At 40.2% G+C, this 15,231-nt stretch overlaps 1 protein-coding gene across 1 annotated transcript in view; it reads left to right on the top strand.

Moving 5' to 3' along the window:
* The first annotated feature begins 7,673 nt into the window (after window positions 1–7,673).
* The window catches only part of IL23R (interleukin 23 receptor), a 68,936-nt gene continuing 61,378 nt past the window's right edge, over window positions 7,674–15,231 (top strand). The window contains exons 1-2 of the mRNA XM_063134511.1: window positions 7,674–7,693; window positions 12,295–12,368. Of these exons, the coding sequence (XP_062990581.1) occupies window positions 7,674–7,693; window positions 12,295–12,368 (94 nt within the window). The remainder of the gene's footprint in view (window positions 7,694–12,294; window positions 12,369–15,231) is intronic.

Raw genomic sequence — 15,231 nt, 5'->3', positions numbered from 1 at the left:
TTTCTCTGCTTCTGTATGCAGACGATACAGTTCTGATCTCTCAGACCAGGGTGGGCCTCAAGAGATTGTTGTGCGGCTTTGCAAACTACTGCTCAGAAAACTTGCTTTCCATTAATTATACTAAATCTAAGGTATTGGTGTTTTCCAAACGCAAGGTTAGATTTTCTTGGGCTATGGAGAACTCCACGATTGAGCAAGTGGGCTCCTATAAATACTTGGGTATATGGTTCCATGAAACCATCTCTTGGAGAGAACAGGGAAAACACTCTAAGACTAAAGCTGAACAACACCTAGGTGCAATTACTCGCTTCTTTTTTACAAGGGGCGGGAAATTCATTCCGGCAGCTGTCCAGGTTTTCAAAGCCAAAATCATCCCTCAGATTTTATATGGGGCACCAATTTGGTTCCCGTGCTCTAAATCCTCCCTTGAGGGTATTCAGTCTTCTTTTCTTAGAATGTTATTTGGTGTTACCAAGTGTGTTTCTGGAGCTGCTGTTAAACTAGAAGTTGGTCTGAATTCTGTTAATTGCCTGGCCTGGATCCATGTTATCCATTTTTGGCTTTGCTGTAAGTTGGCACCTCCATCTAATTCTCTAGTATCTAAGATTTTGTTAGACCACTTTGAATCTCCTTGGTCAAAGGCCATCACTAGTAAAATCAAGTCAGTAGGCCTATCCCCCCAAATGCTACTATCAAGGGATTTAGCTATAGTGAAATCTGTAGTGAAACAGAGGCTGCTAGATATAGATATGCAAGTCCTTCAGAGTGCTGCATGGGGCCCATGTTCCCCCCTGTCCCTAGGACTACCAGCCTCTTTTTGTAGATGGGATGCCTTTTCTACGCTGGTTGACTATTCCTAAATACAGGAGAGCATTTTCATTAGCCAGACTTAATGTCCTTCCCTCCAAACTCCTGAAGGGCAGATTTAATAAAATTCCAGTGCTCAACAGATGCTGCCCCTGCAACAATAGTGAAGTGGAAACTGTATCTCATGTTTTACTGTTTTGTAGATTTTATCTAGGGGCTAGAAACGATCTTCTAAACCCTATTTTACCATCTTATCCTGGTCACCCAACTGAATTCTTAACGTCTCTTTTACTTTGTAATATAGACAAATCAATTACTGAGCAAGTGGCCAAGTTTTTGAACTTGGCCATTTCTTTTAGATCTTCTATGATCGCCTGATTTTTAATAGTTAATGGTATGTTGAGTTTGCTTGTATGTAAAAATTTTATTTGCTGGTATGGTCTATTGACCGCAATAAACTGTTGTTGTTGTATATAACAGTGTAAGAATGTAAAGTGTATATTGCCTTCATAATTAAGACTTATTCGAGCAACTTGGAAATTTGTACCTATGCATCAGGCGGAGGAATAGGATATTCTTAAGGTAATAGCTTTCACTGGCCTACAGAAATTCATTGAACAAGGGTAGGGAAAGAAATGAAAATTATTACCACTGGACTGTGGCATTTTTCTCTTCGACAGCCAGCTCTGATGACTTTGGCATTTGGTTTTTCTATTTCATCCTCAATGCACAAAGGTATAGATGGTTTCTTCTCTTTCAAAGCAGTATCTTTGAAGTAGATAACACTCTTCTTAATCCATTCTCCCTCATTAGTTAAATGTTTTTTGAGAAGTGTATTTTTGCTTTAAAACAACAGTATTAGTAATAAGAAGACAACCAACATTTAAATAAACATTACTAATAGCAACATGTTTCAAAATTAATGTGTTCAGGTAATGCCTTTTGCCAGACCATCACACTAAGTACCGAACTCATATTGTTCAATGCTTATTAAAGTTGAAACAAAATAATAACAGTATATTTTCATTTTTTAAGCACTTCCACACAGAAATCCTAAGTAATGCTTACAACAAACAACCCTGTAAGGTAGATCACTGTTATTGTCTTTATATTGTATATAGTGGTTCAGGCTTCATGGCTGAGGGGAGATTTGATCCTGGGATCTCCTAGATCACAGCTCTCACATTTCACTTTGGAATATATTCTCCATGTTCCATAGGTTCTGGTGCATCCTGTTCACCTAGGGGCTGCCTTGTTTTTTCCTTTGTGTCAGGAAATACTTTGTGTATGCAGTGGGAAAGCTTTCTGTCTATGGGAATTATTCTCTGGCCCACAGAGGAGAAAAGAACATGGGTGTACATTGGAGCCTCGTTATGGGTGCTGCTGATTCTACAGATATGTGGCATAGGCTCTCTTAGGCCCAGTAAACCATTTCACATGCAACATTTTAACAAGCGCACGACTTCCCCTGGCAAATAACATTTCAAACAACATTTGATGCACAGCACAGACATATTTTAACACTCATTACTCTATAAATAATATTGCAGCAGGGAGCCACAATTGACCTCACCTCCTTGGCATATGTTTCTCCTGGAGTATGGGGGAGGGTGTGCATTTCAGAAACTACAGTTTTAGCAGGTCAGCAATAAGTATCTGATAAAACGTAGCATATGACGTGTGCCTTATATTTAACCTCTGCCTATGGAGTGGTACCCACAGAATCACACAGGATTTTTTTTTTAAATAAAAGTAACATTGTCAATTAAGTTATGTTTTTCTGAAAGTATTGCCAATGGGCACCTGTAGACATTGTGCGCTATTGCAGTGATGTTTGTAGGAAGTGAATGCAGGATATGCACCCTCAGACATTTAATTTAGAAGTGAGTCTTACATTTTGTCAGAAATTTTATTATTTTGTGACAGTGTCTTATTTTCTGGAATTCAAAAGTTTTTTAAAAATACTTCTACGTTTGGATTTTTCCACATCACTGAAAGAAGTTTATACCACAGCAAAGTTGAGAAGTCCATGGACTGTGGCCTTTAAAAAGAAAGCCATGACCCCTGCTAGGCAGTACAAAATGGTTTCATTCTGCAAACTTAAGAGTCCTGGTGGATCTCTGCCGAATCTTTCCATTGCACAAGCACTTGTGCATTATGCTTGCGCAATCTGTTGTGCAACCGTGTTAACTTTAGTTGGACTTTCCTCCGAACCTAGTTTCCAGTAGCGCAACGTTAGTTGCACTACCGGAATGACACGATTTGATATGGCTCTTGATATAATTTACATTTACTTTATATTTGAGAGCAGGGTATGGAGATGGGCGAGGATGAGAGAAATACGAAACTACAGATGAAAGTTCTCATCAAATCATGCTTCAAAATCCCTCACGATTTCTCTGTATTTTATATTTACATACATAAGCAATGTCTAGTTAGTCAGATAGTTTGTGCTGAGAATTGTCTCTAACGTTTAGTTGATGCGAGTCCCTGATCTTACCCTGAAAGAAGCACATAGTGTAATAGAGTTGTAATAGATTACATTTGTATTCTCTGTGTATCCATATAGGCGTATCTTATTTGAATGAAGTCAAAAACAATATTTATTGAGCATATACACACGTATTGTGATGACAATAATGGACAGTTTTATCTCTGACAAGGGGTGCTTTCAAATGGAGGACTCCTAGCCCCCAAATCATCAGATATTTTGTACCTATTCTGACTAGAACTCCTTAACAGATTTTTTTTTCTTTCTGGTAAGAAAAGAGATGGAAGAAGTTGTGGGAAAACACAGGAGGTTTTCAAATGGTAGATGACAATGAGGTTCATCAGACAAGCATTTTATCGCATGCTCACTACTGCCGGCTTATGGATGTGTGCACGTCCTTTAGATGACAACGTCTGCCTCATGCTCTTTCTGCTTGTTTTTCCATCACAATATAGACCCCTTTTAATCCAACTTTTTTTTTTTTAAAAAAAAAAAACCCAACCCAGAATATTCTGCTGCGTGCAGGAAAAGCTGCACGGTACAAACGGCCCCTGAATGGGTCATATGGTCTTTGCTTACTTCCTCTTTTCCCTCCAGGCAGAAAGAGGAAGTAATGAGGGACAAAAGCGGGGGCGGAGAAGCAACGGTAAGGAAACACAATTTCCCCATGTGTGATGACGCTCAATGTCTGGACCCCCATGAAATTCCACATTTGAGGCAGGGTGATGACAGCATGAAAGCCTTTCTGGAAGCACTCTTGGTGAGACTCACCATGCTAAAGCTTGAGAGTCTTACCATGACTGGCTGCTTTCAGCTATTCCTCTCCCCACAACCTAAAAGTGGGAAGAAATCCGCTCTTTAAAAATACCACCACCATAGTTTGTTTCCTGGCATGGGCCTAGCTATCCAAAGACTTTTGCTTCCCATATGCTACATGAACATAGATAATTGCAAGGTGCATACAGTGGCCACATTCAGACGTGCCAGAATTACTGAGAATTCTGGCTTATCATTCATGAGCAGTATCCTTGTGCACTTGCTTCCACCCAACAGTGGGAGTGGCTAAACTGACCAGAAACTAATGAGGAAGCAAAAGTTTCTGATTATGAGAGCCATCAGATGAGCGTTTTATTGCACACTTGTAACTGGGCACTCACAGATTTTTGTGGGATTTTCACGGGTCCCTCTCATGACACCTCTCACCCCCTCTAGCTGCCTTCACACCACAAAAAAGCACCCCAATAAATCCAACTCATTTTTAAAGACAGAAGTTGCCGCTCTCTTCTGCTGTGTGCATGAGAAGCAGCAGGATCAAAATAGCCCCCTGAATGGGCCATGTGAACATTGTTTATTTCCTCTTTCAAAAGAGGGAGTAATGAAGGACAAATGTACAGGGGGAGAAGCGATGGTAAGCAAACGTGATTTCCCCCCGTGTGATGAAGCTCTGTCTCTCAAACCCATACCTTTGCTTGTTGCTCTTTTAACAAACCAGGAAATTGGAACAGGAAAACAACTTGAAACCCTGGCTTTAGACTCTGTTTGGATAGGGAAGCAACCAATCAGGTGTCTAGGTTAAAATATAATAGGACTTCCTAACCATTCTGGCTTTTTGTTAGGTCTAAATGAGGCCACCATGTAAAAATTCATCCCTTTTGAAGAAAAAATAGGTCTCTTAGCACATTTAAAGCATATTGCCCAGTCCTGTTACTAGGATTGATACAAAAATGTGTCAAGAATGATAGAATTTGATACGATTCTAATACCTGGTATTATAACAAGAAGTTTAGTTTCATATGCACTGTATTTTCCAGTTATCAATAGTTACCTCACATTTGGATCATCTGGTGACACATTGCCATTTGTACAGAAATCGGCTTTATCCTCTCTTCCCAGAACTTGAGCATCTTGGTTTCTGGCTTCAATAGTGGGTTGATTTGTTATGTTACCTGAAATGACAATGGGTTATATGATGCCTCACAGATGCAATGAGATTAACAAGATAAATACTTTCACAGAAAGTTCATGTAGTAAAAGTTTAGAAATAACATGGAACTTGGTAAAGTGGAGAAGATGTAGCTACAGAGAAACATAATTGCGGTTGGTCTGAGAGTGATTTAGGGTGCAATCCTATGGATGTTTAGGCTGAAAAAAAGTCCTACAATTTCAGCATGCCCCTGCCAGAATGGCTGGCTGGAGGGATGCTGGGAGTTGTAGGACTTTTTTCTGTCTAAACATCCATAGGATTGCACCCATAGTTGTTACAAAACACGTGGAGCCTGTAACATTTGTAAGCTTACCCTATGGATCAGGCCAATTATAAAAGAGAGTTTTTGTACCTATACACCCTTTTAGTAGCTGCTGGTGTCAATGTGGGAAACAGCCACATGATCAGGGTGATCCATATGTTAAGCAGTTTATAAGAATTATGATCCCTGTGTGAATCTGCCACTTTGCAGAAACACGTTTAAAACTTCTATATTGTTTGATTTGGCCTTTAGGAAAATGGAAGCTCATACATTCAACATTATAAGAGGAGAACTTCATCTGGAACAAGTATATGGAGTGATCTTTTAGAAACAAACAGCCTCTCTTTGCCTCGTCATTCTCTTTTTTCCTGTCTGCTTCTCTGTTTGATTGGCTACCTCACTCTCAAACTATGCAATCTGTTGTTACATTTTCTTTTAATATATAAGTAGAAATTTGCTTTGTGTCAGTTATTTATTTATTTATTTATTTATTTATTTATTTATTACATTTTTAGACCACCCAATAGCCGAAGCTCTCTGGGCAGTTCACAAAAGTTATGGATAAGTTGAAATATAACTAGGTTATTAATACAGAAATATGATTATGCACTCAAGAAACTTACACTAAGCATATCAAGAAATATCTTAATCTGCTATCCCAGTTAAGTCAAATGTACAGAAATTGAAGCTATTTTTTCCCCAGCCTTTGCTGTTAAACCTTAGGATCTGTAACACAATTTATTCAGCTGTAGTTGGTTTCTCACTGAGATGGTTCTCTCACTGTAAGATTACCAAGATTTGTGTGAAGCACTTTGAACAAGAGTGCTATTTAAATTCTATTGTTGTTGTCAATATTTTTTGTTTTTCTCCAACCTTTTTTCTCTGCGACAGTTGTCTGTCCATTCCGAATACTGGTTCGTGAAAAATTCATGAAGTATTGCTGGAAAAGATGTGGCAAAACAGGCTCATATATCACTTTTGGAGAGGGTATCCTAAGATACAAAAGTACTGGGCAAATGTACTTGGATACATTAAGATACATACAGGGTATTTATTTCCCTTTGATCCTGTGACAGTCTTGATGGGTGTCATGGATAAGAAAACAATGCCATTAATTACAACAAAGCTGTCAGTGTTTCCTTTAATGGCAGGAAATTTTCAAATTGTAGCAAAATGAAAAAATAAAATTCCGCCTACTTTAAAAGAATGGTATGACAACATATGGGAAATGTTAACTGTGGATTCTGGCAGGATCTACACTACTGCTTTAAAGCGCTTTATAACAGTTTTGACAACTGTTGGGGCCCAGGAAACACTGCATATACAGTTTTCAAAACGTTTTCAAAATGCTTTAAAGCAGTAGTGTAGATCCCCAGTTAAAAGCTACAGCTAATTTCATATTTAGGCTGAAAACACACTTACCAGGGAGTAAGTCCCACTGAATACAATGGGAGGCACTTCAGACTATGGATGCATAGGACTGCACTATTAATGATGGTCTTTATAGAAAAATGGTGCCTAGTACTAAATGTAATCCATTCAGATAAATAAAATACCTGTTTACCTTTTGGTGGATGGGGAACGGACTGGAGAGCCTATAGGATATTGGGTATCACGGCCAAGATTCACAATCTGATCTCCTCCTCTGTGTTCATATCTTTGTCTACGTATATAGAGCAGGTGAACTGCAGCTTCTTATGCGCCGCAGACATTCTCTAAGGACCATAGGATTGCTCTCCCTGCTTTTCTTCAATAGTACTTTACTGATCACATATTCGTTACTGAATTCCTTTATAATGTGTACCCAAGCAAAGCTTTGTTAAATATTTTACTATTTCCTATTATTCTGATCTCTTTCCTTATTTTTAATTTGTTAATGAATACAGTGTCCCACTTGAGGGACTGTGGCATTTAGTGAAATGTTTAATGAAAATGTATAAAATAAAGACTGTGTGTGTCAGTCAGAATGCCTGACCCTTCTCTCCCCAGGAGAACAGCCATTCCAACTGCAGTCTGAACCACTAGTATGAAAACATCTGTGCCAATAACACAAAACCCAGCTGCCTGTGACACAGTACTATGGTCTATGGGTAGAACAACCCATGCAAATTTCTAGTATGATGGGTACAATGTTACAAAGTAGCCTAAGGTAAGTGACTTCCTCTTTAATCTCATCACCTCATGTGATCAGACTTACTTCCTTTAGTTGTGCTAGACTTACATAAGAGCAGTTGGCTGAAAGTTAGGTTTTCACCACAAGAGTATAAATCTTCCTCTTAGGAAAGTAAAGGATCTATTAAGGCAGCATCTCTTTGACACTGAACATTAGAACAATTTGCTACAAGAAAATTATGTCCCTGATATGACTATTTGCCACCTGGTCCTCCTAATACAATGACATCTTATTTGCAAGTTCAAATAACAGCTTTCTCAAGTGTATGATCAAATGTTCTGCCTTCAGCATTACTTGAGGATTTTTTAAAAAAGCAAAACTCCATTAGGTTGTGTGTGTTTTTTAGAGATCTGGAGAAAGAATTAATTTCTCCAGTGTTATTATCTGTCCAAGGATGTTCATCTGATTTTGATGTGGCTTTTCTCCTTGCAGACCAAGACAATCTGTTGACAGAAAAGCTCTCAACATTTTTAGCATCTGCCATTAAAATAAGGGCCATTATGATGTTTTACATTTTCACTTGTATAATGTTTGATTTGGTCATCGTATCTGTTTACAGTGCAATCTTATACATGTTTACTCAGAAAAAAGTACCATTGTGGTCAATAGAACATGAACAATAGTGAATATAGGATTGTAATCTTAGTTGCACTTTATGATTAATGTATTTTGTATATTAATTGCAATGGCTGAAGCAAATATATTATTTTCTATCTGTAACAATGTATACCTAAAATAAATTTTAATTAAAAAAAAAGACTCCCTTTTGACACTATGTTCATCTAAGTGTTTAGTTAAAACATGACTATTTAGGAAGGTATATGGTTGAATGTTTTCTTGCTTGTTATTTTAATGCTCATCCCTTTATGGTTATGTTTTATGATATGTTTTTGAAATTGGATTATTTTTATGTTACTATGAAGCTTTGTTTTATAAGTCACCTTGAGTTCCTCTGGCGAAAATAGGTGGGGTATTCATGTTTAATATTAAGTTAAAAATTAAAAGTTCATTTAGCTAACAAGGACAAGACGAAAAACATAAAGGTATAACTTTGTGCTAAATCACTGTTTTATGGAAATAGCCAGTGACTCACCTCTCTTTTTGGCCTTCTCTGACCTTCTGTGATGGAATGAGCAGGTTTTAGCTTTGATTTTTGCTTCAGGATCATGAAGCCACCACCTAAAGCCTGTAGGTTCTCTTAAAAATATAGTATGAAAGAAAATTGGAATAAATCAACATGTAGTGAATCTTTCCATTAGAAAAACATCCAGTTTTGGCATTCTTCAAAGGGACAGTATTCTATGATCATAGAGCAAGCACCAGGTACACCTCTACATGTCCTCAACTCAGATGGATAGTCAAGAGAGTATATTATTCATCAGCTTTAGGGTAATTCCATGTCCTATATACTAAGAGCAAACATATTCGCTACATGTGGATCCTTCTGTACCCAAATTGGCATAAAATGGAAGTATCAGCAGGTCTGGGCAAACTCTAGGTTTATAGAAGTACAAACATTCTTTAGAGGAGGGGGGGAACCCTAAGGGTTGAGCGTGTTCAGTGGCCACAGAATGCCGACTATTCGGGAATGTGGGCAGGGAGATGGAAAACAAGGGGAATGGAGTATCCTTGAAAGGGGCATGATTGATTGGCTGAAACCTTGAACAGGAACATTCCCTGTTGCAACATTTTGTTGCAGGTCCCACTTATATGATATAATAGCCACCCAGGCCTGCTATCTGCTCTACCCTTGGAAGGAAGCTGCAGCCAGTGTGGTGTAATGATTAAGATTAGGCCTGGGACCACGCCACGCAGCAAAGAAACTTACTGTAAGACCTTGAGCCATTCACTGTGGCAGGGTTCACATGTAATGCTTAACCCACCATGGGTCACATTTGGGAGCGCCCATGGGGTTAATATGTCATATGATACGCATTTTTCCTGCCCACGATCAGTAAAATACCCACTCTGGGTGCCCACACTCTGAAATGGGGGTAAGGGGCCCCGTGGTGACTTACCATGTCATCTGTAGAGCACTCCATTGATAAATCTGGCCGTTCCATCAATAAAAACCAGTGACCATGGTGACAGCCACCTAGAGCATCTGGGATGCTCTAGCACATGTGGCTGAACTCGATGGTCACCATAGCATAACAATGGGTGCAGTGGCCGGTGCAAACTGATTCCTACCTTAGTGGCCACTGGGATACACGGCCACTGCAACAGGAGGTCAACAAGGGAACCATGCTGCAGGGATGGGTAAGAGAAGCACACTGCTGTACATTGGTCCATGATTGTCATGTCTAGCCCTACTCCTTCTGTTTTGGAAGGTCGTTCAGGTAATCAATCAGAATCAGACTCTGAGGTAAAGGAGTCAGTCCCAGACACAGGCCAGCCTGTACCAGTGGGGGACAGAGCTCTCACACTTTCTCCTCCAGCTGGTCCTGATCTCTCTCTAGAGCTTATCTCGTCAAGGGCAAATCTTACAGAGGCAGTGGGAAGCCAACATTCTTCTGAAGGAGACGCCATCGATCAGCTAACTGATCCTAGGGTCAGGCACAGGCTAAAATGCACAGAGCGAAAGGAGGGCATTGTGAGCTTGCGCCGGAAATAGCCTCTCTGAATTAACACACTTTGAGAAAAAGCTTTCTGTTCTCCTTGATAGGACAATTGTCTCACTTAGTTTGCATAATTTTGCCCAGGGGGAAGTTTCCAAAAATCTAGACTCTCTTCAGGTGGGAAGAGATGTTTATTGTTTAATAAAAGCTTTGTAGATTACTTAGCAGGCCTCGTCATTTATCTCCCATCGAAAGCAGGGGTTTCCCAAGAAACACACAATGATCATGTGAGTGGCATATGCATTGTGGTTTTCCCACCTCTCCCTGCAGCACAGTTCTCCTACCCACTCACCCTGTGTGAATAAACCCTTTCTCTCAGAATCATTATCCCATAGCTAGGGTATGGCCATGAAAGGTGGGATATAAGTGTGATCCATCCATCCAGGCTCGCTGATAAATGAATGTGTATGATACACACATTTCCAAAGACATGTTTCTCTCGTTCACACACTACATTTTTGCTGTACACCTAAATATATATCTGTCTACATGCAATGTTTGAAGCAGCACACGGAGACCGAGTGTTGAATAATGTTGGAAGCACCAACTCTTAGGCAGATTTTCATCATGGCTAAATGCCCTCTCCCAGGTGTAAAATAGTAAAATAATAACGACACACAGAAAATAACATTACTCTTACAACTGCAAGAGATTGAGCTACTGTTATGCACTTGTACATGTGTGTATACACCCACGTAAGGATGTTTCTTATACAGAACGAAATAGTTAAACAGTATTTAAGACATGCTGTAAGGTGTCAAAGTGAATGCCAGCATATAATGCATTATAAAAATGAAATAAATAAAAGTAATTATTGAAACATTCAGAATCATATATGACAGGAAGCTTAGATATCAGTGGGCATGTCTAGACCTCCAGGCTTTCCGGGAGGGAGGGGAGAGGATACCATGGTGTAATGCTTACGAGATCCTCCCCTTCAGTTTACACACGGCACGCAACATCCAGTGAGGATGGAGAAGGTTGTGCCCACCATTTTGTGCTTTTTTTTTTTTTTTAATGAAAATGAGCGCTCAAACAAAAAAGTGAGTGGTTGGTTTTTTAAAAAAATCTTCATACTCCCCACCCCACCCCCGACGGGCATGGAGCTCCTGAAGAGCTCCATGCCCTATGCTCGGTTCCTGGCTCCTCGCAGTTACTCGCGAGGAGCTGGGATGAAACCGGGACGGACGATCCCAAGACCGCGGGGAAAAACGGGATTAAAGGGTATGCCAATATTCCGGGGAAAGGGAGGGATCATCTGTCCCTGCTCCGGGGATCCCCTGTGCATCATGAGGATGCACAGGGATGATCCTGGGGCGATCCCCAGGATATCGGCAGGTATCCAGTGTTTCAAATAACACAATAACATGCCCAGTGTTTCAAATAACACAATTCTTCAGCCAGGCATCCCGAAATTCTGTGAGCAGAATTTATGTAAATATATTTTGTCACATTACAAACTGTAATGTTTTTCTCCCTAGACCAGGAGAGAAGAGAAAAAAAATATTAGAAGGCAATGGGGAAAAGACAAAGTAAAAACTGAGGTTGATGGGAGATATATATAAAGGAGTCACTGCCTTTGCCTTGATAACGTCTAAGGCCCATAACCTTTTTGCGTCCATTTTCAAGTTTTCTTCTGCAGTCCTCAGAACTAGGAACTTGAACTTTAAAACTGGGATAGTGCAAACTCCAGGATAATTGTGACAAACCAACCACCATCACCACCTCTTTCTGCAAAAGCCTCTGAACAAAGCCCATGGCCAGATTGCAATTGCCCCCCCCCCCATTTTTACATCTCTACACATTCAGCTAATGTTAAAAAGATACTGCAGAAATCACCTAGAGGGTGAACAACCAGATTGTCCCAGGTTACTGATTGGTAGATTTTAATGTTCCTCTCTAGGAACTGTCCCAAAGCCCCCACAAAATACCGGTGTTTGTGAAATGTCTCTTTTCCAGGTGTGTTGGCAAACCGAAGACAAAACTCTTTCATGCCCTGGAGTCCGAAGTGGGCCTCATCCCTCTTTCCACCTGTAAGCTGCTTTGATGAGTTACTCAGGGATTCCTGATAAGCATTAGTGAGCTAGCTTGATGTTTCATTTCATTTTAAAAAGCAACTTCTTCTCTCTGGTTCTTTAATAAATACCTTGAATTGGAAACTGGTGTTTATTTGATTGTCTTGCCTAACCTGGAGGAGTTGTCTGAGATCATAGCTAGACCTAAGGTTTATCCCTGGATCATCCAGGGGTCAAACCTGTTCATCTAGGTGACACACAAGGGATCCAGTGCTCAGGCAGAGGCGAACCCTGGATGATCCCAGGATAAACCTTAGGTCTAGCTGTGGCCTTACTCATGTGCTAGACTGCTTGGTAAACATGCTGACCTGGTTGCTAAGGAAGTAATAGGAAGCTCTGAAAAAGGGTTTCTCCTTCCCCGTATATAAAAGCCACAATCCTGTTTGGATTATGAACAGGATAAGGGATATTAAAAACACGTGTGAATGGTGGCAGCACTACCTCTGAGGAATATAGACAAAAGTGTGTCCGGTAGCCTGGCCTACCTCACAGGGTTGGAGGTGCAGACAGATCAGTTTGTCACATTAACACAAGGCAATGAATCCAGATTACACAGTTAGTTGTACAATAATGGCCAAGGTAGCAGACTCCCAGTTTAAAAACAAATAAATAAAAATAATAAACATACCTCTCTGATCACTTGGTTTACGTTTCAGGTAATTTGGAGCACTAAATGGCCTCACAGCAGGTTTGCCAGAGTCATTCTTCCTAGTTATTTGTGTTGATGACCCGGATACAGGCCTACAAGTACTAAAAGGACACAGCTGTAAACTACAGTAGGCATCATTATATGGCTGAATACTATTACATTGCCTGGAAAAGGCAGCCGAAAATAACTACAATCGTTTGTCTACTTTTAGCGTAGTTGATTCTAATTAGCATGTTTGTGTTCACGGAATTAGTTTTCGAAGTGGACACATATATACACATATCAGAGAAGTTGTGTAGTGGGTGCTGATGTCTTCCTGTTAGATTCGGCCTGTGTTAGGAAGGAATAAGTTTGCACTCAAACCACAAATTGGTTACTTTACCCCACCCTTCAGCGAGTTGCTAGGCAGTAAAGTGTTCTTCCTGAGCTACTACGGCAAGATCAGGGCTAGTGTGAGCCCAGCACTGTGGAAATCTTGATCTGTTCTAGAAAAGTTCAAATAGATCTTCCATGGTTTCACATCCACATTTAAAACAAAATCAAAAACATTCTAATATCACCAGTCAGTAGCTGTTGAACCCAAAGGGTGAGGAGTGCTATTGCACACTAGATATTTGACTGTGCTCCTTATTTTTGTGACCCAAGCATGGCCCTTTCTCCATTGTACTGATTGTTAGTTTGTCCAATAATTATATTATAAAACTCATCCAAGGAATCCCTGTATTTGATCAGTCCGTAGGCCAGTTCTACAATGTACAGTAGCATCCTCCACCCAAAGTAGCTGGGTTTGTCTTATTATATAAAATCAACAATAAATGCCAAAAATAAATGCCAGCTCAAGTAGAAAAAAGAGAGCTCACCTTTCCTGCTGTAGAACTGAGCTCTGTTGAGTAGACTGAATTTCTGAAATACTTGATTTTAAAGCTCTAGATGATTCAGAATCCAGTTTAAAGTCAAATGTCAGTGGATTTCTCACATACGGCTTTAACTCCAGTTTCCCAAGCTCTCGGCACTGTGTGAAAAACCCCCACAGATGCAACATACATTGGTATAGAGTATTTTGTATGCTCTCCATTGTCACAATGGCCAGAAAGTTCCAGAACAGCATTACATGTGGGTTTTTTGTTTGTTCGTTTTGGACAGGATTGAGTACTAGGGATCTATAGTACTTTAATATTTGTTTATTTTCATTAATACAGGTTGAGCATGCAGTCAGGCTCATAGAAGGTGCCTACAGCAGGGCATCATCTTGATGAACACGGGAGGAAAGTGCGTTATTCTTATTCTCTGCTGTATGTTGAAATTGGCTCTACTCTGTCAATGTTACACAGCAGAGCCAGTCGTCCTTAAAACCCAGTTTTTCGGTGCTGGGAAAATGTACTTCCAGTTTGGGGGGGGGGGCAGGTTACAACCAACATCATGAATAAGACAGAGGATTGTTACTCACCCCTCTCCAGGATCCCCCTGCTATGTTGTATGAATGGGGATGGGGATCTCTATTTTACAAACTGGAGATGCACAGGTGTGTTAAGGCAACGTAAAGAATAAAAGCTCCCTCCAGAAATGTGCAGTTATAATAAACCAGAGATGCACAGCTGTGCAAGAACAAAGTAAAAATAGAAACTCCCTCCAGATATGCACAGTTTTGGATTGGGGTGAACTAATGCGGCAGAGAAGTGAAGTAAAGCAGCACCAGAGCTAATAACAGAACAGGTTAGGAAAAGGAATGACTGGGGGGAAGGGGGAGGGATAACCCCACACCTTGAGAGCACACCATCACTCCAATTTTGCCCCATTTACAGCACGCTTCCTATACTATTTACTCCAAGCTAAGTAGCGCAACATCAGAGAAGAGAAGCTAGATAACATCAGAGAAACAAAGTGTCAGAGAAACGAACTACTGCAGCATCAGAGAAGCTAATTAATACAACATCAGAGAAGCTAATTAATACAACATCAGAGAAGCGAAGAAGGCAGCAATAAGGAAATGCCTAATTATGGCTCTCAAATGGAATGGGAGAAGGAGTGATGGGGGGCAGGAACAGCCCCATTCCTTGACCATGTCATGGTCAGGTCACAGGCACACCCAGGATTTAATGTGGAGGAATGGGGGCACATTGCAGAACAAGCACATGGGAGCTGCTTCAACTAAAAGAAACACAGTAAAACATT

Source organism: Elgaria multicarinata, chromosome 1 (genome assembly GCF_023053635.1).
Source record: "Elgaria multicarinata webbii isolate HBS135686 ecotype San Diego chromosome 1, rElgMul1.1.pri, whole genome shotgun sequence".
Classification (NCBI taxonomy): Eukaryota; Metazoa; Chordata; class Lepidosauria; order Squamata; family Anguidae; genus Elgaria; species Elgaria multicarinata.
This window is presented reverse-complemented; position numbering and strand designations above follow the sequence as displayed.